The sequence below is a fragment of the Pelecanus crispus genome, chromosome 16 (assembly GCF_030463565.1).
Source record: "Pelecanus crispus isolate bPelCri1 chromosome 16, bPelCri1.pri, whole genome shotgun sequence".
In the NCBI taxonomy this organism is placed as follows: domain Eukaryota; kingdom Metazoa; phylum Chordata; class Aves; order Pelecaniformes; family Pelecanidae; genus Pelecanus; species Pelecanus crispus.
Window position 1 is genome coordinate 4,450,939 of NC_134658.1, and position 23,688 is coordinate 4,474,626.

Genomic DNA, 23,688 nt, shown 5'->3' on the forward strand with positions numbered 1-23,688 from the left:
TCCTGCTGCAGAAAGGGGCTGTGCAACATGGGGCTGATCCCCTCGGGGCTGCTTCTGGGTGGGGCGGGGAGCGCTGAGCTCCAAAACCTGAGTCCCCTGTCAGCCGTTATCAGCGTCCCCACGATGGGTGCTGTCGGAGCCGGAGCCCAAATCTCTGGGGCTTTGGCTTGGAGCCCGCTGGGAGCGCTGCCCGTGCTGGGGGGAAACGGGGGGAAGGAAAGGATGCGCAGATAATGGGGTACCTGGCATGCAAGGGGTTAACTGGGACTTGGGGCGTTTAAGGGCTGGGAATTTGGGCTTCGGGAATCCATTCCTACCGCAGGAAAACTGTCTCCTGCGGAGAAGCTTGGTGGGAGGTGTGGGGGGGTGGCAGGGGAAAGCTCGTGTCTGGCCGCCCCGGAGCTTGGCCGCTGCGGAGGCAGAGCAGCGCGTGGGTCGGGAACGGCCAAAAGCCGCCGCATGCGGCTCCCCGGGGGCTTGGCATGGCGGCTACACCGGAGCGTGCACCCAAGCGCGGCCAGCTCCGGAGCCTGGAGCAGCCTCCGTGTCCTGCAGCGGGCGGGACGGGCGGCTGCGCTGGGAGATGAGCTGTATCCCCATGGGATGCCAGAGCTGGGGCCGATGGAGCCGTCCCCTCCGCGGGGCGGTGATCGCTCCTGGCTGCGTCCTGCAGGAGAAAGCTGCGGTGGCATTAACGCCGTGGCCATCCGAGGTGTCCCCGGGTGCCGGAGCTGTGAGCGCCTGGGCGTGGGTTTGCACCGGCACAACCGGCCCCTGCTGCCGCCTCAGATCCCACACAGCAGCTCTGCGAGTTGCCCTGGTAGTCGCTGAGGGCAGTGGGACGCATCCGGCCGATGTGTCCGGCCCCGTGGGGCGATGGAGGGGCCGGACGCTGGCCAGGGAGCTGCCACTTCCCCACTCTGGGGGTTTGGGGAGGGAGGCGAGGCGGCGGCGGCGATGGAGCGGGCCGGGGGGATGCCACTTCAGGTCTGCGGTATTGGGGAAGCCTGGTGTGGAGCAACTGGGCTGTACTGGGGTGTAAACCCACCCATCGGTTTGGTTTGCAGCCTCCCGGGGGCTGGCGTGGTCCTGGGGTGCTCTGCAGAGCAGTGGGGACGCTCTGCTCCCCCAAAGTGCCCTGGGGGGCTGCTCCCGGGGGAGCATGGAGCCCTTAGGGGCGGGGTGGGAGCAAGGAGGTGCCGGGGCTGATGGCCACAGCCCCGCAGGCTCCTGCAGCGGTGCCGGCCGGGGCTCGGGGACAAAGCAGGGATGAACCCGGTGCCACCGGCCCAGCTGCTGCAGGACAGGAGGTCGCTCCCTGCCTCCCGCTTTGACTTTTCCCCCGTGCCTCAGTTTCCCCAGCTGCGGAGCTCAGGGCTGAGCTCGGCGTGTCCTACCTGGCCTGTCGCAGATGCAATTCCTCCCTTCGAACCCTGTTTGTCCCAGACCCTCAACCGCCCTGGGCTCTCCCGTCTAGAAGTGATGGAGTCGACCCCGCCGCTTGCCTGGCTCCCGCAATTCCCGCCGGGGCCCTGAGAGCGGCCCTGACCCCGGAGCACCGCGCTGGCCTGCCGGGAACGCGACTGGCTGCCCGAGCCCCCGAAACGAGGAACAACTTAAAAATAGCCCAGGCTGGAACGAGTTGTTGTTTGAATGGGAACTTTCTCCTCCGGGCGTGACGGCTGCTCCTCCGGCTCCGGGTCTGGGATGGAGACGCGAGGAAGGACCAGGGATGGGGATGGCTGACGAAGGGAAACTGCTCTTGTGGCTCCTTCCCAAAGGATGGGACCTCCGAGACGGAGCCTCCGGTGTGGGATCCGGGGGCTGGAGCTGGCACGGGGCAACCCAGGAGCCCGGGCTTGGCCCCCCGGGAGCTGCTGCCTTCTGCTGGTGTTGGGACAAGGGGTTAGGGGATTTTTTTTTTTTTTTTTTTTTTTGTTATTTATTTGCATCTCTCTAGATTGCCATGGTGTTTGTTTACCTAATATTTTCCCTTGCTTGTAGCCAGGCAAAATGCCACCGGGCTCCGGGCTTGGCAGACTTTGCAGTTTGGGGGGGGGCTGAGGCGTGGGGCTGAGGGGAAGCAGTGGGGCTCAGAGCCGCTCCGGCTGCGGGGGGTGAAGGCACCCCGAGCTTGGGACACCCGGCCTGGGGGAGGCTTTCGGGGGCAGCTTTAAGGAAAAGCCTTTCCCGTCGTGGTGGTCTCCCGGTTGGTGGCAGAGCGAAGGGTCGTGGCTGAGCATCGGTGGTCGGTGTCTGCTGTCCCTGCGCTTGTCCCCGGGGAAACGAGCTGGGGACGAATTTCCCTGGGCGTTCCGGATGGAGCTCGAGTGTCCCCTGTGCTGCGGGTGCCCTTGCACTTGCGATGGCAGCGGTCCCGCCCAGCAAAGCGTGGTGGCTGGGGCGGGTGGGCCGCGTGGCAGCGGGTCCCAGGTGCCACCGACGTCCCTGCAGCGCCGGGGAGGGGACGGGCTGGGAGCCCCTTGGGGGGGCAGGGGCGGCGGGGATGGGCGGCAGCTCGGCGTCCCCTCGCCGTGGGGCTGCCCGGCTCCCAAGGCCGATGGTTTTTTCTGCCGGGACGCGCTGCTGGAGTCCCGCAGCCCCCGGTTGGTGATGCTCCCTGTATCGCCTGATGCCGAGCCGACGGGCTGGGACCTCCGCTACGGGGCAGCTCGAAGCCAGGCAGAGCTTAGTGCTGCTCCCTGGGCAATGTTAAATAATTCGGGGCAGGTGATGCCTTGGCCGACTGACACCCCAAAGCGCAGCTGAGCAGAATAATTCAGCTGGTTTTGGCTGTTTGTCCCCCAACACCATGTCTTTGGGGCCGCGGGTCATGCCGGCTGTGGCTCATGGTGCCAGCGCGGTATCTGAAGGAGCGGGGACGTCCGCGAGCCCCAGCTCCCCGGGACAGGGTTATTTAAAGCACGTTTTGGCGTGACCCTAATCGGGTTGGACAAGGCAAGGAGCCCGGGGCTGCCCCAGCCGCGTGCGGGAGCCCACGCTGGCTTGGGGAAATAACGCGATGTTCGATGCTGCCTTGTTGGTGCAAGTAAATCAAGTTGCTGTGATGTGTTACGGAAAAGCAGCTCCAGCGGTGGCCGTTTCCCAACTATCCGGGGCCAATTTCTGTGGCTCCTTGGTAATTTTTGCTTTGCAGTACATTTGAGATTTAATACTTGGAGCGGCTTGAAAGCAAACTGGCCAAAGGCAGGGTGTCGGTAAGATGCAACGGCTTGTCTCCGGAGCAATTGGAATTAATGTTGCTTTTTACCATGTGGCTACGGACATGTGCACGCGTGGCAAGGGGTTGCTGTAACCCTGCCCGGCTGCTGGGGAGGCTGAGGCGCGAGGTGCCCGCAGGGATGCTCTTCCCAGCCGGTTCCCCGGCTCCAGCCGGCCAAGTGTCTTTTGTTCTCCGTCGGGCTGGCGGCCAAGATGCCCCATCAGCTTTCTGCTCAGTATTTCTGTCCCTCCTAAACATGCTGCAGCCAGAAAAAATGAGATGGGACAAGGGAAAAAAAAAAAAAAAAAAAAAGCTGGCTTAGACATCTCCCCCGCTCCAGTTCAATCACATTTGCTGCAGCTACTGAGCAGAAACCCTCACCCGAGCTCACCTCAAATGCAACAGCTCACAGGGAGGTTTTATATCAAGCGATGATGCTTTAGGGAAAACTCAGACCCTGGGAGCTCCCTTCTGGCCCTTTCTGGGGGCTTTGGTCCCGCACGTGGCCCCGCTGGGAGCTGTTTAAAGCGTCTGAAGGCACCGAGAGCGCAGGAAAACGCAGCCGGCGGCGGAGCCCGGCGCGGGGCTGGGGAGAGCTCCAGCGGTCGCAGCACACGGCGGCTCTGCCGGGGACGCGCCTGGGGTGCGAAAAAGCAAATTGCCACGAAGCCAGGCTGGGGAGAGAGACCGGGAGGAGGGTGAGGGTAAGAACAGAGGCTTCAGGGCCAGGGAGACAGTTTTGTTTGAAAATTTATTGAAAAATGCAATACAAGAAGCAATACTGAACACTTACGTCTGTCTAAATGCTACGGCAACTTTCCCTTTGATTTACTATGAAAGTCCAAAATAACAGCTCCCGGCACTAGGTGATCTATAAAGACTTGCCAATTTTAAAAGTTCCTATTTATTTTTATAACGAAGAGTGTAAATGGCTAGCCTAGACAATTCACAATTGCCTTAAAAAAATTTTACAAAGCTCCTTCATATTCTCAACTAAATTTTTTTTTTTTTTTTTTTTTTTTACAAGTTTCATCTCTAAGGCTGGGACACTACCACCTCTTAAGGTAATTGTACAATTAGGAAAAAAAATCAGCAAACCACAGTTTATTAAAACCAGAAATCAGTCAGTCCTTCGCTAATACATCCGTGTTGGTCAGAGATTGCTATTTGGCAACTGGAGCTGCCATTCCAGCTTAATGGAGGAGAACATGAGCTCCTTGCCTTCCTTTCTATAAAAACATTCATTCATATATAAATAGCTTCCATATAATGTATATTATACAATCAAGACAGTCTCTGGGTGAATTTGTGAAGTGGGAAGAGCTGGGAACATTCATATAAATAGACCTTACTTAGCTGGTTTGTCCCTAGAAATAACACCGCACGCTAAGAGCCAAGGATTTTAAAAACCTGTTGGAGGTGGAAGGGGTGTGGGCAGCCCCGGGTGAGGATGCAAAAACCTTCTTCTCTCGTAACTTTTATCTTCTTCCCAGGCTGCCGCTGCTCCTGTCCAGCTCCAGGGCTCGGGTGCTGCACGGAGGCGGCCGTGTCGGCTGGAGAGGGTCAGCAGGGCTGGAAATCCCCGGTGGGGTCAGACAGCAGGGTGATGGCAAAGGTCAGACGAGGCGATAATTTGTTTAAAATACTTCAAGGAGAAGCAAGAACTTAGGAGGGGGAAGTGTGAGAATGAACAGCCTGGAAACAGCCACCCAAAATCCAGGGGAAACAAGAAATAAAAGAGGGTTTTTCTAGTCTAAGGGCCCTTAAAAAGGGATGCACGCAGCCACAGGGAGCACGTCCTTTTGGAAAGGCAGCACCTCTCGTGCCAGCAGGTTTCTCAGCCTAGAAATCCCCTGCTCAGGGCACAGAACGCCCCAGCGGAACACCCAGGGCCAAGCTTCAGCCGCGCACCGCGTTTCCCTAAGTCCTCGTGATGGCCAAGTGCCTTTAAGTGCTATGGACAAACTTAATTTATCACACTGGCTTTGTCTGGGAAAGCTCAGAAATCCTCTTAATGACTACTCAGCATGCCCGTTTACTCCTCAGGTAGCTGCTCCAGGGTGAGAAGGAAGGACCGAGTGGCAAAAAGCTAAATTCCTAGAAAAGGGACAGTGCCAGAGGGCTGCTCAGCACGATGGGCTTTTAAGGCAAGCGTTACCCAACTAAGCTGAGGACAGCAGGGCCACAGACCTGTTACAGGGTCTGTGCTGCTGAATAAGGAAGGAAGAGGCTTTTCAGACATAAATAGGAAGACTTCATCTCTGCACTACAGCTGTGGAGCCCAGGACTCCCTAAATCCCCAGAGTAGGATGCCCGGTACCCGGTGGAAGGCAGAGCATCACCGAAGGGGACCACGCACCCAGAGTAGCCCGAGCAGCAGCTACCGGCATGGGAGGGCTGGAGGCTGAGAAGGACCCACGGCCAGCAAGGCTCAAAGAAAGCAAAAATCCAGCAGCTCCAGCATTTTCGGCATAGTCTCCAATCAATACTGACAGCTTAATTAAAATTGCACCTGAATCCGAGACTAGCCCCAGTGTAGTTCGAAGGCTGTTTGCAGCTAAACAGCAAGTCGTTGCAGCCTGAGCTAAATCCAGTGACTTCTGAAACACATTATTCAAATTTAAAATAGCAGAGAGGTTTTTTTCATTGCCATTTTCTTCCCATCCTCAACCGAGGAGCAGCAGAGAGCACTCCATGCCCTCAGCTACCAAGGTGCCACACTATATATATATAAAAAACGAAATCACAACCTCAAAGTGTACTAAAGTGTTCACAAGTGTCTGTGCAGACTCTTTACAAGGCTTGTTTTTCTTTTTAAATTTAAATGCTGGAAAGAGAAACCAGGGCACGATTAAAACATTTCCATGAAGCTCAGAAGGCGGCAGCAGCAGCTCGGCCCCAGGTGCCATGGAGGGAAGCGCAGCCAGCCCCAGAAAAGCTGTTTTCTGGCCATGCCCACCTAGCTGGCGGTGGCCCCGGTGGTCTGTAAGCTCAGCCTGAAGATGCAGCCACTAACCCTGGTATTTCACTCCAGCAAGGCAGTTATGAAGCACAGACCCTTAAGCCAGCGTGGAAGAGGGGGGTGGCAGCACTTGCCATGTGGTTTGGCTCTATCACGACCAGCAACACTTGACACCTCCTAAGATTTCTTGTTCAGCCTCTCCAAGTACAGCTTACAGGCCTAGGAAGGATTGTCTAAAGGTTTTTAAATTAAATGATAGTAGGATATATGCCCCGGTATATGGGTAACGTGTTTAGCTTTAAATAGCACTGGGAGGGGAGGGGAAAAAACCAACCCATGACTTACAAAAAAAACCCCCTAATTTAAAAATCATGAACACAAACAAGTGAAAAACTATGACACTGAAAAAAATCAGTTACTGTGAATGCTGCGTAAGCCTACCTTTATAGCATTCAGAGTCCAAACACCTTAAACGCACACTTCTAAGGGCTTTTTAATTTAATGGCATCTAGAAAACACAAACAGGTAGGTAGCACTCGGCAGAGACACACAGGAGGAAGGCGAGGTGCTATCACAGTCCTCTTAAAGCTCTAAAATTCACAGTATAAGATACTTGAAGCAACTTCCAGTATTCCTTAAATCTAGTCAGCTATTAAGATGTGTGCATAAGCTACACCACAAAACCCTACTGTGTTCACACATCGGGGGCCTGAAACCCAACGGGGAGGAAACTCGGAGCGAAGGCGGCAGCTCTGCTCTGCACGCCCAGGTATCGCGGCTGGAGTCTCAAGCTCCCTAGAGCTAAAAAAATCAAGAGGCAATCAGAAATGCTGCACAAAACTGAAGTCTGACTTTTTAAACTGACTCTCCTGGCAGAAGGACCCATGGCTTTTTAAAGGCGCATACGGATCCCGCACTCGGAATATGCACGGATGTGGCTTATCTCCGTTATCCCTGACGAGGCGGAGGGAATACGACTTAAAAGCGCGACCCTTTGAGCCCTGCGAGGTGTGTCTGCGTCTGTATCCGAAGAGGCTATGCGTGAGAGGGAATGCAAAATTGAAAACCTGTAAAAAATATTCAGTACAGTTAGAAATATGGCATACTTTTGTCAATATATATATATATAAAAAAAAAAATCTATATCCAGTAGGATCCAGCGGAGTCTGGAAAATCCCAAGTAAAATGTCAAAGCGCAACTCCTAATAAATGATATGAATGTCTCTGAGTGTCAAGTCTTGTAAATCCGAGGTCTTTGTGCTCCAGGTAGTTTCTTGGTAGTTTTGCTGGGTTTCTTTTTCCTGGTGTTGTGTCTGGCAGGAACGCTTCCTAGAAAGAGAGAAACATGGCAAGTTATAGCTACCAACAGCCGGCTTTCTGGGAAAGAAAGGAACCTGCTTCCCTGAAGCTGCTGGAGAACTGAAATCAGAAGGTGAGCTGCCATCAGTGGCAGGTGTGAATTCAGGCTCAAAGCCACTCCCAGGCGCCTGGCACAAACAACGTCCTGCTCCCATCCCTGAAGGACCAAATTTTAAGAGCTGCAAGCCCAGGAAGCCTTAGGAGAGCTCTGCCATTTTTATTTAGGTTCGGACAGTTAAAAAGCTCAACCACAACGTCTGTTAAACCATGCTGTCTCTCCTCTCACCTTGTTCCACCTCCCAAACCTCTGCAAGTACCAGCTTTGTTGGGACGAAGCAGGACAGGCAGCGCAGCGCACGGCACCGCCTTGGGCACCACCACCATCACCGGCTGGGGCAGGACGGGCTTTACAGCACTCGTGCACAGGCAGAGCTCTTGGATTCCTCGAGCAGCTCTTTCCCAAAGCCATCAAGGCTGCAGAAAAGGGATCTTCCCAGGCAAGTCAGGAGCTTGGGGTCCAGCTCAGGGGCTACCTGGCACTGACACAGGCAGGGGCCCGCACGAAACCTGCAGCTCGGTGTGCTGCTGGTGCCCCGACGGTGTCTGCTAAGGCAGAGCAGCCCCGGCACAGGAGCCTTGTAGCTTCTTTTAGACTTTTCTGGCTCATTTCCACTGCAGGATTAGTCTGTATTTGTGACTGCTTCATCAGCCGTAAATGATTTAATAGGAACAGCCTGAGCGAGACTCATCAGCTAACAATAATAATTTTACTTAAACTTTTGACCATATTTAGCCAAACCTCGCTTGCACGGAGATCAAGCCCCCTGCCCTGGGCAGGGAAAGCGGCACTCGTGGCTCCTTGTACGTGGTCTCCCTACTTACGCAGCCGCTACTCCTCCGCGATCTCGGTCTCCTGGTGCACAACCACTTTGGTCACCGACATGTCTGGGTGCTGTTCCTTTGCTGCCTTTATCGCCTGCGCTAGAACCTGAAAGAGAGCACGTTTCAGAGCAAGCCACCAAGGCTCCTCGGGGACAAGAGACCGTTTCTAATTCTGGGGAGAGAAAAAGAAAAGTGATTCCACTTCAGCTGCACAGTTTGGTGACTTTGGGTAGTATTAGATTATTTCTGAAAGGAAAAGCTGTTTTCTAAGAATACGCTACATCTCTCCACTGCCCCATGGTAGAAGATGGATGAGAGCAAAATTAAGCAAACCCTGTTTATTCTTCCAGTAAGTGTGATGATGCATTTCAGACATCTTCTCAGACAGTTTCTTTTGGAATTAATAAACTAGTTCTTGTCGTACAAATGTTCTCCAGCCCCATGATACTTGCAGCTAAAATTAAATTCAAAGTATAATTCTCTGATGACAAAATCATCACTTCCAACACACGCTAGAGGCCAATGAGGCTGACTCATCAGCAAGGTTTCATATAAAGCCGATGAGATTTAATGCAGGTGCCGAGTGCTATGAAATGACTTCTGGCACAGCAGCAAAAGCATTTCAAAGTTACTAGAAAATTAATGCAGATCATTCAGATGTCAAGGAAAACTTTTATTTCACGTTTTTGTGGATTTTTTTTTTAAAAATTGCATTTGTCCAAACCAATTCTGGAATCAAAACTTTGCTGCCAACACCGGTTTCAGAGCAGAATTAAGCTTTGCTGGCGCAGGTACTCCTCCTGTCAAAGAGGAATTTATTATTGAAATCAGTTTTGAAGTTTTATTCCTACCCCAGTAAAATTTCCCTAGGTTGTTTTCTGGTTGTCTTTGGAAAGGCAGCCTGTCTAGTTCGTGCCAGCTCTGAGAAGCTCTTTTGGACCGCATCCAAGCTCCTACCTGGTCGTGGTCTACGTCTGCATCTCCTGTGATGACAATCCTTTTTTCAATCCGCGTCTCTGAAATGCCACCTTTCACAGTCTAGTACAAAAGGAAGAAACAACTGTTAGTCTAGAGGCGAAAAGAAATTCATGTGCACTGGGGCTGCCTGTGTAAAGGCAGTATCAAAAATAGTGTTACCAAATACTGCTGTCATACTATGGTATCAGAATCACGGGGGAAAACTGCCACTGCTCAGAGAAAAACTGTCAAATATTCATTTTCTTGTAACTGAGCCAGGGAAGAGCTCTGACTCACAGTACAGTTCTTTCCCGCCGTCCCACAGGACAGTCAGAGCCCGTGTCCACAGACTGCACTGCAATTAATGCATAATCTCCAGTCTCCATTCAACGCAGGCAAACCTGGGAACCTCACGCTTTGTTTCAGGTATTAATCACATTTCTTTAAAAGAACTGGGCTTAAGCTTTTTTCCCCTATTATTCAACTCTGCCCATCTGTCTGTCGTGTTGTTGTTTTAGTTGTTGTCATCGTTTTATCGTGTGCCTGTGGCGTTACCTTCGTGATCTGTGTGGTGGTGGTGCTGCTGGTGGTTTCCGAAGTGATGGTCTGAGCACTCAGCAGGATGCCAGGGTCTAAATCTCCATTGCCACCATCTGTCTGCGGGACAGAAGAACGGGCCATCAGTCTCTGCGGGCAGTGTGGACAGAAGCAGGGTCTCCACATCAACAGAGCAGGACGCAACGCAAGGACAGAAACTCCTCTCCATCGTGGACCACGGGACAGAGCCAGCTGATCTGCAGCCGGCTGAGCTGTGCCCCGCTGCACAAGGACTTCCCAGGTTTCTGAAGGCTCAGCACAAAGCCCACGGACTTTAAGGCTGGAAATGCAGGGATCCACAAAATCACCCAGGCAGGACCTATGACACTCCTCAGACCAGGTGGGCTGGGATATACCCAAATCTGGGTACACGGCAGCGCTGGTCATGCTCCATGCCAAGGTGCATGCTTTGGACCACGAAGGGAGACCAAAGCAGACACCTATCCCAAGTTACACCTGCCCGGATCCATGGAAGTTCACAAAGCCGGAGGGCACAATCTGATTCAGAAGGTACTTTCTACCCTCCCTCCCTCCTGACAACACCTTGCACATCACTCACTTCAAACTCTGCAGAAGCAAAGTCCAGATACCTGCTGAACTAGGAACAACTTCTTTTATAGCTGGTTACTTGGTTCCCATGCTGCACAACTCAACCTTTCAAGATCTGCCGAAAAACCTAAATATCTCATCCTGCCAACTCATCCTGGCCATGCTGTTCGTGCCTCCCTTACGGTGCACAACTAACACCGGGCAGCATCCCCAGCACGGCGGTGGAACGATATCTGCAGTTACCACAAGGTGGGACCATTTTCCACAGCCTGGAAGAAATCTCATGGCACATCACAAGCCGCTGCACGCATGGCTGTCTTCTCCCAGCCCTGGAGATGCACTTTTCCTTTTCATTTCCCAGTTCGAAACGGTAACAGCAGTAACCAGACTAAAACGTCTCTATTCATCTAGTCACTCGCTGAGAAACAGGGCGATGCTCGCCACCGCCCGGTGCAGGCATGTCCGAATGCCTCCTTTACTCCTGCAACTGGGGAGGATGCGGAGCAGCCACGAGATTCCTCGGGAACCCCCAAGTTATACAAGCATGGTCCGTGGGATACCCGCACCCGAACCTACATCCCACGGTCACTGCGCTCCAACAGCAGCGCGTGGGCTGCTTCTAACAAGCAGTTATGACAAACCCAAGCTAACACAGGCTCCAAATTCTCAAATAGATAAATAAAACCTATTTTAGATAGAGGATTAATTTTAACCTCAGCAAGGAAATCATACCTGCGTATGTTGGTATCGCTCCGCTAGCATTTCTAGTTTCTAATCACCAGATACCCACTCTGGTTGCATTTTGTACAAAACTTTTGGTTTTCAACACCTGTTTCAGGGTTGAAACCTAAGGGACAATCAAATCATTTATAAACCAAGTTCTGCAGAGGTATAAGCAGCAGGGAGAGCTGGGGAAAACAAGACAAGGTATCTCTTGCAGAAAAAAGGCCAACTCAGGTTAACTCTACAGACAAATCTATATCCTGAAGCCACCGCTGGCTGAAGATAAATTCTGTTTGCATGCACACCTTGAAAAAATAATTAGTCTTCAGGGACTGTAAAACCACTGCTCCTCTAACAATACCAGGTGCACCTGGAAATAGCGTCCACAGCACCGGTTAACGTCTGTGCTGTGACTCAGATGCTCGGAGAAAGGCAGGTGCCGCTGCCTCATCCGGAGGATTCAGAAACAGAATGCTTGAGTCTAATTAAGCCCCTGGAAAATTAATCAGAACACACCTTACCTGTGCAGCTTCATAGGTGATGGTCTTCATCTCCGTGTGGACAATGGGGACTTCTTTCGTGGGAATTTCGCTTTTGACGGTGCCGGACATGTCGGAGATGGTGACTGTCTGTGTCTTCACTAGTGGTGGCTATGAGACAGGGTTAAAAACATCTCCGTAAAGACCCAGTTAGCATTTCCACATCGTGACCGTGCTGCTGGCAAATGTTCTGACACTGATCTGATAAAAGCACTGTGGGAACCAAGGTCAGCCTGGAAATCTTTGGTTTTTAAGCCTCTGGTAGGACACGCTGCTCACAGGGCAGAGATCATGTGTGAGGATTAAACAGACAGAAAAATCCTCCGGACCTTGCCCGACACCGTGTCCTCAGGTCAGCCCAAGCGAGGCATTAAGGGTTTAACCGGTGTGTCACAGTAGCACAAAGAAACTGTCTCCACTGATTATTAACTTTCTAATTACTGGCAGCTCATCGCCAGCTGCCGGTAAAAGATGACCCTCATCTACTGATGACAATGTCAAGATTAAGAGGAACCCTGGGCAAATAAAGACTTGATCGCAGCTGAGCAGCTTTATCCTGACTGCAAGTGAAACACTTATTCAAAAATCCTCATCAGGTCCTAGGTCTTTAACTTTTATTAAATCAATGTCAGACAAAACAGAAACATGGCATCTCGAAAGAGAAATGGGGGGAAGAGAAATCAGTTGTTCCACCACCTGATAATCATCCAGAAGAAACCAGAGTTAGTTCAGACCCACAGTGTTTCCCCAGAGGGCTCGATCTCTGCTCACCGTCCCCGCACCTGATAGATGCCACCATGACTGTTAGCAGGGGAAGTGGGCACCTGTTTAACCGTAAGCAATTAATACCAACACTGAAGCAGGCAAAAATACCTCCCACGGTGGGGAGCAGGAAGGGACATCAAAGCCCACGCTCACGATGTAAAAGCACGTTTGACAGCGCTTCAGATTGCTCTGCTGTGCTAAGGCTCAGCCTGCTGTCCAGCAGGAAACGGCAAAAACCTTAAGGAACTAAAATTACATGCCTTTGGAGCCTAAGTATCTCCCTTTTGGGGGATGCAACAGGACGCTTTGATCAAAGAAAGGCAAAGGGCGTCGCGCTGCGGCAATCGTATTTAATGCAAAGGTAAATTGAGGGGGGCTCGTCTTTAATGCAAAGGTAGATTGAGGGGGGCTCGTCTTTAATGCAAAGGTAGATTGAGGGGGGGCTCGTCTTTAATGCAAAGGTAAATTGAGGGGGGCTCGTCTTTAACGCAAAGGTAAATTGAGGGGGGCTCGTCTTTAATGCAAAGGTAGATTGAGGGGGGCTCGTCTTTAACGCAAAGATAAATAGATTGAGGGGGGCTCGTCTTTAACGCAAAGATAAATAAATTGAGGGGGGCTCGTCTTTAATGCAAAGATAAATTGAGGGGGGCTCGTCTTTAATGCAAAGGTAAATTGAGGGGGGCTTGTCTTTAACGCAAATTGAGGGGGGCTTGTCTTTAACGCAAATTGAGGGGGGCTCGCCTTTAACGCAAAGGTAGATTGAGGGGGGCTTGTCTTTAACACAAATTGAGGGGGGCTCGTCTTTAACGCAAATTGAGGGGGGCTCGCCTTTAACGCAAAGGTAGATTGAGGGGGGCTCGTCTTTAACACAAAGATAAATAAATTGAGGGGGGCTCGTCTTTAACGCAAAGATAAATTGAGGGGGGCTTGTCTTTAACACAAAGGTAAATTGAGGGGGGCTCGTCTTTAACGCAAAGGTAAATAAATTGAGGGGGGCTCGTCTTTAATGCAAAGATAAATTGAGGGGGGCTCGTCTTTAATGCAAAGGTAAATTGAGGGGGGCTTGTCTTTAACGCAAATTGAGGGGGGCTTGTCTTTAACGCAAATTGAGGGGGGCTCGCCTTTAATGCAAAGATAAATTGAGGGGGGCTCGTCTTTAACACAAATTGAGGGGGGCTCGTCTTTAACGCAAATTGAGGGGGGCTCGCCTTTAACGCAAAGGTAGATTGAGGGGGGCTCGTCTTTAACACAAAGATAAATAAATTGAGGGGGGCTCGTCTTTAACGCAAAGATAAATTGAGGGGGGCTTGTCTTTAACGCAAAGGTAAATTGAGGGGGGCTCGTCCTTAATGCAAAGGTAGATTGAGGGGGGGCTCGTCTTTAACGCAAAGGTAGATTGAGGGGGGCTCGTCTTTAATGCAAAGATAAATAAATTGAGGGGGGCTCGCCTTTAACGCAAAGGTAAATTGAGGGGGGCTCGTCTTTAATGCAAAGATAAATTGAGGGGGGCTCGTCTTTAACGCAAATTGAGGGGGGCTCGCCTTTAACGCAAAGGTAGATTGAGGGGGGCTCGTCTTTAACACAAAGATAAATAAATTGAGGGGGGCTCGTCTTTAACGCAAAGATAAATTGAGGGGGGCTCGTCCTTAATGCAAAGGTAAATTGAGGGGGGCTCGTCCTTAATGCAAAGGTAGATTGAGGGGGGGCTCGTCTTTAACGCAAAGGTAGATTGAGGGGGGGCTCGTCTTTAACACAAAGGTAGATTGAGGGGGGCTCGTCTTTAACGCAAAGATAAATAAATTGAGGGGGGCTCGTCTTTAACGCAAAGGTAGATTGAGGGGGGCTCGTCTTTAATGCAAAGATAAATAAATTGAGGGGGGCTCGTCTTTAACGCAAAGGTAGATTGAGGGGGGCTCGTCTTTAACGCAAAGATAAATAAATTGAGGGGGGCTCGTCTTTAATGCAAAGGTAGATTGAGGGGGCTCGTCTTTAACGCAAAGGTAAATTGAGGGGGGCGTGTGTGCACCGACTGCAGGCTAACCGGCTAGTTAGCTCCGGGCACGCGTCCAAGCCACGCAAGCACAACTCCTCTCCGGGCCCGTGGCATCTGCTTGCTGCAGTGTTTGGGATCCCGCTCCAAAGCCAGCCGGGGGTGTGGGGGAGCAGGCGCTGGGGCTCACTACCTGGAAGCAGCGAATGACTGCCGGCAGCCCGTTATTAACATCTGAGTCGTGACACTCGCCATTTAGCTTTCTAAAGGCAAATCTGTCTTCACCAGCCTCCGCCACCTCCTCCTCTCCTCCCCAGGGCTGGCGGGGAGGCGCGGCAGGGCTGGCGGGGGGCTCCAGCTCAGAGAGCTCCGAGTCCTTCTCCGCATCCGCGCAAACCCCCTTTCCACATCTCGGGTCCTCCTCGCTCGCGGGGAGGCTGGGAGCTGCCGCCTCCTCCTCCTCCTCGCTGCTCGGGGAGGAAGCAGCGAAGTGACGGCTGGGAGAAGGCTCTGAGGCGGGTGGCACTGGGGTCTCACTAAAAGCTACCGACCGCTTTGAGCCCTCCCACGCAAAGCCAGTGTTAGCACTGCTCCTCTCTGCCACTGCAGCCACATCCTCTCTGGAGAGAAAGTCACCCATTCTCTAAAAAGAAACGAATACACAAAAAACGGCCAGAGAGAGAGAGAGAGAGAAAGAGAGCGTTAGGGAGAACAGGAGGTCAGGAAGCATAAAGGCAAAACATTGGTTTCTTATCATATATCACACCTCCGTAACGCATGCAACAGCAGGGGGTTTGGACACTTGAAAGCTTGAAAACCTTTGTGCTATGCGATGTATCCAGTGCATTTACTCGCATGGCCTTCCCGGTACATTAATAATCCACTCTCCTCACGTTTAAGGAATTAATATTAAAACAGCTCTCTGCAACTAAAGGAAGAGCCACCACTAAGCACTTTTTGCCCAGTTCGGAAACAGGAATAATTTCAGTGTTAGCAAGTAGGGACTTGTACACATCCAAAATTCACATGTGCAACAAAACCCACCGACTACACCGAAACCATACCCCGGTTCTGCTTCTAACTCCCTGAAACATTTTTTACGCTGTGCTTTAATCTGCATGTGGAGGCAAAGAGAATAAGCCCAGAATTCGTGTGCACGATAATCCGCAGAGCCTGTGCCTTGCTTTTTTCCTCACCCCTGGCAATGCTCACACATCCGAGCACCCTCTTTGCTGTTGCAGTCTCCGGGATAACTGACACAGACTTGTCATTATGGCATTAGTAAAATTATTGTAAGAGTATCTACAAACTACTATTGAAATCAACTGCTTCAATTACCGAGAGGCTCCTGAATTGACGATGCAGTCTGGTCATCTGAAAGAATTTGTATTATTTCTTCGAGACAAAAGTATTCAATTAACTCGCACAACTTAGCACAAAACTTTTCAGCTGAGGGATAAAGGAACGCAGCTTTAAACTGGAAAGCCAGATGTTCGCGCTGATGTGTGCTGACCCCACCGCCGCCGAGCATGCGCGGTTCGGCTGACTGCTCAACAGGTTGCATTTGACCGTTTATTGGGGACTACGGAAATATTTGTAACATACTTTATCCCAAAGGCAGCTGGCGTATGGAAACCTTTGCGGTAGCTAACCTCCTGAAGGTACAACATAATTGGCTTTTGTGATGGTGCATGGGAGAGAAGACACGTAATGAAGCAGCTCAGCCCTCCGAGAAGCAAGCAAGCATGTCTAGAGCACCTGAGATATTTGGGAAGAGCGTGCCAAGCCAGAGGGTTTAACTAAGGCTGGTGCTATTCTGCTCTCCGTTCAGCTCGTTAGCAAGGTCTCAACTAGGTCTTCGCACATCTCGGGGAGCCCTCTAGCCAGGAGGGAAGCAACAGTGACAGAAGAGAAGAGAAGAGTTAAAACATGAACAAGACAGAAAACCTTAGCAAAAATCAGCTGTTTGCCCAAACGCCCGAGTGGTGAATATTTCATATGCACGGAGAAGCAGCGTTCCAGTCACCAGCGGTGCAGGATGGCTTCTGTCTTGCCCTGTGCTAGGAACTGTGTTTCGCATTCCTGACACGGAAAGTTGCCTTCAAGGAAGGGCAGAATAAGCAGTTACGGGCACCTACAATTTCACACATGTCAAAGTTGTCGCATCATACATCATCAGGGAACAAGGACAGAAAAATCCCAGAGGGATGCTGCTTAATCAATGCCATTATTCTTTGCAATAATTAACCTCACAGTTGATTTCTGGTGACTTTGTATAAAAATAGCCACATATCTGTTCATCCAAAAACAGTGATTAAATTTTCATAAAAGCATGGCAAGTCCATTTTGTCAAGTGTTACTCTAATTTTGGTGGTGGTATTAAGACGAACAGAAACTGTTGCCTCACTTTCTATTAAGAAGATTCTCTGGGCAACCAAAAAATTGTAATTTGTGCTTAAAATGTGAGGTCTGAAGCCTGTGGGTTATGCGGTAAAATGCATTTTCTGTACACCAGAGGCTTTCACCCTGACTGACCTCATCTAATGGCACAGTTCAATAGTACGTTCAGAACGGTAACTGCTTTATGTAGGAACAAACAGATGCTTATTTTAGTACCATTTCAAGAAATTACTCTACCTCCCAGGTATTCTTCAGTTCCCAGCTTCTTTATGTTGCAGATAGATTACCTGTAAGATTTCTATCCATTAGGATTTCCAGCCTCTTGGGCATCTTTTAAGTTCTTGGGACGTTGCTTAGGAAAATGCATTTAACAGGAGTGAAGGGACAGAGACCAGCACCGTGACGGTCGCGTCTGACGGCACACGTAGGGAAGTGTTATTTCTGATCGAAGGCCACTTCCACATGTGCCCCTCCGAAGGTATATCCAGGTCCCACCCTCATTTTGCCTAACGCAAGATACTACACTGCAATATTTCACAAAACAGCAGGTTATCAGCTTTGAATGCCCGTGTCTTAATCTTGCTTTAAAACTTCGATTTATATACTGCCAATATGCTGATCTTTCCTTAATTAGATGTGCTAAACCTTGCAAATTAATCACGGGCTCTGGAGAAGACACAGTACGTCTTCTGGGGCTTAATGGAAAATGCCTTAGGAGCAAGATTTCCTAACGTACCAGCTGGGGCACTGCTTCGACCAAAGAGAAAGAACCACAGATGAAACAAAGCAGATTAAGCAGCTACACAAACGCGGATCCATGTAAGAGACAAACATTTGTATCCAGATGAAGCAACTTCCCAGCTCCCTTTCGTATACAGAAAAAATAATTTGCATTTTGGAAGTATCTTGTATGGTAAAAGCATAAAGGAAGGCAAAAGCTTAAATGAAGCCCATGGCGTACACGTACTGGTTGTCAGTAGAGCACAGTGCCGCAACAAACATGCAAGCTATAAAGACGGAATGAAATCCTGATAAGATCCACTGATCAGAAGCGCTTTTTTTCTTGCCTTCCTACTCCACCAGTAAGAAGTCAGACTATTTGAAAGGTATTTGTTTCTATATAAAATTATCTATTTACATGCACCTTTTTTTTTAAATGTTTTTAAATGTTTGCTTCTATATTTAAAAATGCAGTTTACATGTAGGCTAGAAAAGATGATGCTTTTATAAAACCAATCAACCAAACCCTAGGAATTTGAAATCTGTTACAAATTCTGATCTTATCAAGATTTATTTTAATTTGCAAATGCAAAAGCATTCCTATTTTTAGGGCTCAGATTTGCAAAGTCCCAAGCTCTCCTTGAGACCCATGAAACCTGAGAGTGCCTGGGCTGCAAACTACTCATTTCCAGAGACACAAAACCAAACCAGCGACGCCTACATCAAGCACGAAGCAGACTATTCGCGTAAGCCATCCACGGTGTAAAGAAAATACAGGACAGGATGCAATGCCCCAGAAGAAACAAATCGAACCAGACGTGAATGCAAGTGAAATATTACCCTGCTAAATACGAATCTTTGTGCGCCTGCTGCTGACAGATACTGAGGATACAGCTGAAGCGTTACAGCGTAGTAAGTGACACACAATAATTCAGACTGGGGATAAATTAATAACAGGCTTAATTGCATGGCTGATGCCAGTGACCAAAAGGATTTGTTTTTCTTAAAAAGTGTTTTTGTGTAAATTTGTTTGCCCGTATTTTTTCAAGAACCGACTGTTTTGGGTCAGGATATGTTCGTATGAAGCAGCTGCCCTGCGCTGCCAGAGCGGATGCCTGTTTTCTGCAGCCCGTGCAGGCATGCTGCTGCCTCTCCCCCCAGAAATATTCGATTATCCTCATCCCAAACCAGACTCCTACCCTGCAGGAAACTTAAGGAGTGCTAAAACGATGTCAACCTGCCAGTTACCAAAGACATTTGATAAAATTTGATACAAACGTGACATTAGGATGCACGCTAACTCCCTACAACCACCATAGGAAATGCTATACATTCCAGCTAGTCGGTACTTCCCAGTCCCCTTCTGCAGTACGGCACTGCAGTCGTCAGCGCTGGCGCGTGTTATTAGGTTATCCCCCAACAAGTATCCACGTAAGCTAAAAGGCTCGGTGTGACCGTCTACAGATGCACGAGTACATGATGTTGCTTTTGCAGCGAACCGCACTCACCAGTGAGAACTCCCAGACCAAATGGTGCTCAATCTCACAGCTGTCAAAGCACTTGGGTAGAAAGTATTATAAAGCAGAAGAGAAGAGATCCTTATTTTACAATACCTGCCATGCCTTATGGAACTGCTTTGCCTTAAAGGTAGAAGTTAAAAAGTTTAGAAGCCGTTCAACAAACCCTGGCATTTGAAAATAATGGCCATTACCTACAGATTTGCATTTTGGGGCTGATTTTTTAATTGCCATTGATCCGATCACAACACCCTGACCAGCATAGTCAGATGACAGAAGGATAAAAGAGAATTTGACCAAAGTTAAAGTAAGGCTAGAAAATACACAGCATGCTACAAGCTTAAAAAGATTAACTTGCTGTCATGATCAAGGTATTTTACATGATACACAGCAGCCACTTCCAATCCAGTGCATCAACTACCTGGCAACATGAAACAACCTCAAGATCAATACTTAAGTTATTACAATAAGGTTGCTGAGCAATATGATTCCAGGAGCATTTCCTCTCCCTTTCCACCCTGATCCCCTTCCCATCCCTTCTGCGGGGCAGGTGCCCTCGGATGGGGGGTACAAAGCTGCGCACTTCTTATTCCAAATTCCCTCTGCAGAGAAAAAGCTGCTAGTGGCATTGCAAACGTTGCCTCCGAGTTAGCGTAGCAGCAGCAAGTGAAAAGGGTGGGGATACCATCAGGGTTTATAACTGACATCACCTTTGTGCTGCTGCGTTTCGCTCGCTTCGTTTCATAAATCAAGTTATGGTTCCGCTCTGACGCCAAGCTCATCCAGGAGAGCAGCAGCACGAGCCTCGGGCTGCTCCGTCGCAGCCACATTGGCTTTCCTGTGATCACTCGTGACTGCACGGAACGAGCCAAACAGTTTATCCAGGTAAATAATCTCACAGAAGAAAAGTTGGGAGTTAAAATGACGACTGACTCTTGATACAGCCTCTAGACACAACCTCAGCCAGCTTCAACCAGCTAACACCCAGCCAGAGGCTTGCATTGTATTACCAAGCAGAAAGGTGGTGGTTAATTAGGAATGTGGTTTCTTCGCTTACAAAAATAGAAAGCAGCATTTTTGTCCTCAAATTAATACAACATGCAGGGCAGAGGCTCTCGCAGTTGCATTGCAGAGGACCCGCGACACTTCTGCTCTCAGGACAACTTTCTGCAAACGATTTTTCCTGCCATTCAGTCTCAGAAGCGAAGAGGGAGAACGTATTAGCGTTACATTAAGTATTTGGTAGAGGGCTGAACCTTTTGACCCCTCTGCGAACAAAGCCTTTCTTAAACCAAGCTGGATTTAATCCTCAATCAAATTATTGTGGCCGGTTTGAGAGCGTGCATTGCTTACAGCCGCAGCCTTGTGTGCCCCCGCTCCCCAGGAGCACGAAACCCACACCAGGGCATCCAGCAGACCCAACACCCTGAATGCAACCGGTAATGGCCTGGGCTCTGCTGGCTCCTGGTTGGAGAAAGCAATCCTGAGGGTTAGTCCGAGGAATTTGTTAGCATTGGTCATATATACCTTTTTTGTTAATAAGCAGTGGAAAGAAGAATCTGATTTGCAATAACATTTATTAATGATAAATGTACATATTTACAAAGAAAAATCTGAGAAAAAATACAAAACCGAAAAAGTGTTCCCAAAGAGAGCATTTTAGGTAAAAAAGAAAGTGTTTTTAGTCCCCATGAACTGATCTACCATGACTGTGCACCACCGCTAGAAGATCCCAAAGCGGCACAAACCAAGGCCAGTGCTTCCCTCCAGCTTCACAAACCAGCAGAGATGCAAACAGGGACAGGAGAGAACCCACCGCTGTCAGGTTCTCCAATGTCACCCACTGGGAAGTGCAGACCAGAGAGTTTCTAAATGAATCCGTAACCCTTCTCTGCGCTAAATTTTTCCAGAAAGCATCCTACCTCAGTCTGTAAGTCAGAACAGGCGCCATCAACTCACGACCAGGAAAAAAGAAAACCCAACAGACCAGTGGAATAATTCTCCGAGTGACAAATGACCGCCCCGTAGGTGAAGTGAAAGGCTTGGCCCTCCTTCCCGAGGAGCCGCGCGGTACGGACACAGCAAGGCCAGCCCAAGCTCGTTCCTGCAAACACAAACTGCTCCTTCGGCGCCACGTCGAGGAAATCCACCTCTCCTCATTGTATCAGGATAGGAGATCAATATTGAATACCTACTTTTTAGGGTCACCATTAGTTACTGCACAAACCGCAAGGGAGGAGAGCTGGTCCGTACCCTAACCCGAGCTGCCCATGCAGTCCTCAGTTCAGGAGTTTTTTCAGGGTAAAGCAGCACATGGCAGGAGTTCTAGACAATACCCTCATTTATCTGTTCGCTTTTAATAACAGAAAAGAAAAAAGGGAGGTTGTTTTACAGTAATGCACACCTCGGGTATCACCAATGATCATCACGCACAGCCCGACACCTAACGCAGCCTCAGAGCTCGATCTGAGTTTCAAGCAATCAGCTCTGGCACACTTGCTGCTTCGAAATACTCACGTCCACCTTTTCCTAAAGCATGAAAGCACAAGAAGCTCTTCGGCGTTTTATCTGGCATTCAGAAGAGATAATATCAGCGCAAGGAGATTCAGAAAGTGAGCGTGGAGCCGACCACCAACTTTGTGATGGAAAACGCTGAAGCCTCGACAGCCGCTAACTGGATCCCACACGCGAGCACCAAAGAGCCTCGCTGCAGCCGAGCGGCCACACCACAAAACACTGGGAAAGTCTAATGAACATCAAAACTGTTGGCAGTCTTATCGTAGCTACGTCACCGGCATGCCAGAGTAACTGAAATGTCATTTTCTGCAGCAGGTCACACTGAAAAATCAGGATTTCTCATGCCAGCCTGGATGAGGTTAGGTGCTGCAGGCATTTCCAGCGTCCCTTTGGAAGGGATAATTCAGTTCTCCATCACCCACAGACTGGCACCGCCCCGGCCACGTACGAGCAGGGTGCGTTAATCCCACCACCACTCGGGGTCAGCGACAGTGGCGGGGCAGGCGGCCGGGGGGCTGCCGGTGCTTTGCAGCAAGTTTGTTCCTGAGGAAAAAAAGGGAGCAAAGCACACGCATTGGTTCCTCTACGAGAACCCCGAGCCCTCTGCCCTTAACCACAGCTAGAGCAAATCAGCTCTCCCTGGGCACGGGTACAGCAGCAGGCATCCCAAAATCCTTCCTTTCAGCACCGCATCCTGCACAGACATCAAGGGAAAGGGGTGAACCAGGACTCAACCAGCACAGCACCAATGTGTACGAGATATATAATGCGCAGGAACGGGATATACAATGCGCAGGAACGAGACCTTACGTGGACTGCCACGGGGCACGTCTGTAACTCCCTTTGCCTTACAAGCAAATGGGGGAAAAAAGCAGAGGAGCGACTGACGAAGCAGCTGGAGCACAGCGGGCACATCGCTGCGGCATCGAACGGATGAGGTTTCTGTTCCTGATAAGCTATGGGCTTTCTCTGTCAGGAGAGATCATATCCACCCAGATGAATATAGATAACTGGCCTCTAAACTGCCATAGAAATATAAAGCATTTATCCAGTTTCTTTATACTCTGCAGTGATAATTGTTATATAAATCCCAAAAATGTTCCTGAGCATTCTCAGAATGTAAAGTTCCAAAGTTTTTTTGCTGATGATAACCAGCTTTATCTCAAGATTTAAAAAAGAGAAAGCAAGAGAGAGACCGTTTTAATTAGTAAGTTGAAGAGTTGAGTTTAAGTGACCAACAGAGCGCGTCTCATCACTCTGGGATAAGATACCCTGAGCACTATGTTCAAACATTGCTCTGGGCAAAGGTTTTTAGACTTCAGCTCCTTTGGAAATGGTAGAGCGAGCTACAGAAACCATGGCTTTGCAAAAGCCACTGGTATGGCTTCAGAGTGCTTGTCATTGGTTCAGGAAGACGGCACGCAGCAACCTCAACAGCGCCCAACGCAGCATCACGGCAGCTAAGCCAAGCAATGGCTTTGGAAAGGAAGCAGGTGTGTGTACAAGCTGCTCTCCTCCAGGAAATACGGACAGAAAATGGACAGAGAGAGATCGAGTAACTCCTGTCCCTTCTCTCTCCGCGCCAGGCTGGGGAGAATGACCAGTCCCTGTTTTTCGCCATGTCTGTTCTAATTTTGGGAAGGAGTTTCAGGCAGGGAATCCCAGCCAGAAGCATCCCCCCGGCTTCTCGCGTCCTGCATCTTCTGCACAGCACGTGGCACCTCAGCATCCTTCCCCACCTCTCCTCTCCAGGGCCCACCTTCTCGAGACAGTCTTCCTAAACTTCGCGCCGAGCTCGATGGAGCTCGCATGCATCCTAAGGCGCGTTCCTGGGACGCAGGCACGCGGCTCACCGAGCAGCACCGTCCGTCTGCTGCCCGTGCCGAGCAGGCAGGCAGCAGGCAGGCTGCGCTGCTGACAGCTCTCCTTCGCACCACGGTACGCCTGTGCAACAACCCAGTGACTTCTAGACTTCCAACCGCTGAAAG

The 23,688-nt window shown here is 50.0% G+C and overlaps 1 protein-coding gene across 5 annotated transcripts in view; it reads right to left on the reverse strand.

Annotated features, from left to right (window-relative positions):
• Positions 1–3,955: 3,955 nt before the first annotated feature.
• EPB41 (erythrocyte membrane protein band 4.1) overlaps positions 3,956–23,688 on the reverse strand; it is a 100,488-nt gene continuing 80,755 nt past the window's right edge. For all 5 annotated transcript variants that reach the window (XM_075722041.1, XM_075722038.1, XM_075722037.1 and 2 more), the window contains 5 exons: positions 11,774–11,902; positions 9,939–10,040; positions 9,384–9,464; positions 8,427–8,532; positions 3,956–7,514 (listed from right to left, as the gene is read on the reverse strand). In XM_075722041.1, the coding sequence (XP_075578156.1) occupies positions 8,434–8,532; positions 9,384–9,464; positions 9,939–10,040; positions 11,774–11,902 (411 nt within the window). In that variant the 3' untranslated portion in view covers positions 3,956–7,514; positions 8,427–8,433. The remainder of the gene's footprint in view (positions 7,515–8,426; positions 8,533–9,383; positions 9,465–9,938; positions 10,041–11,773; positions 11,903–23,688) is intronic.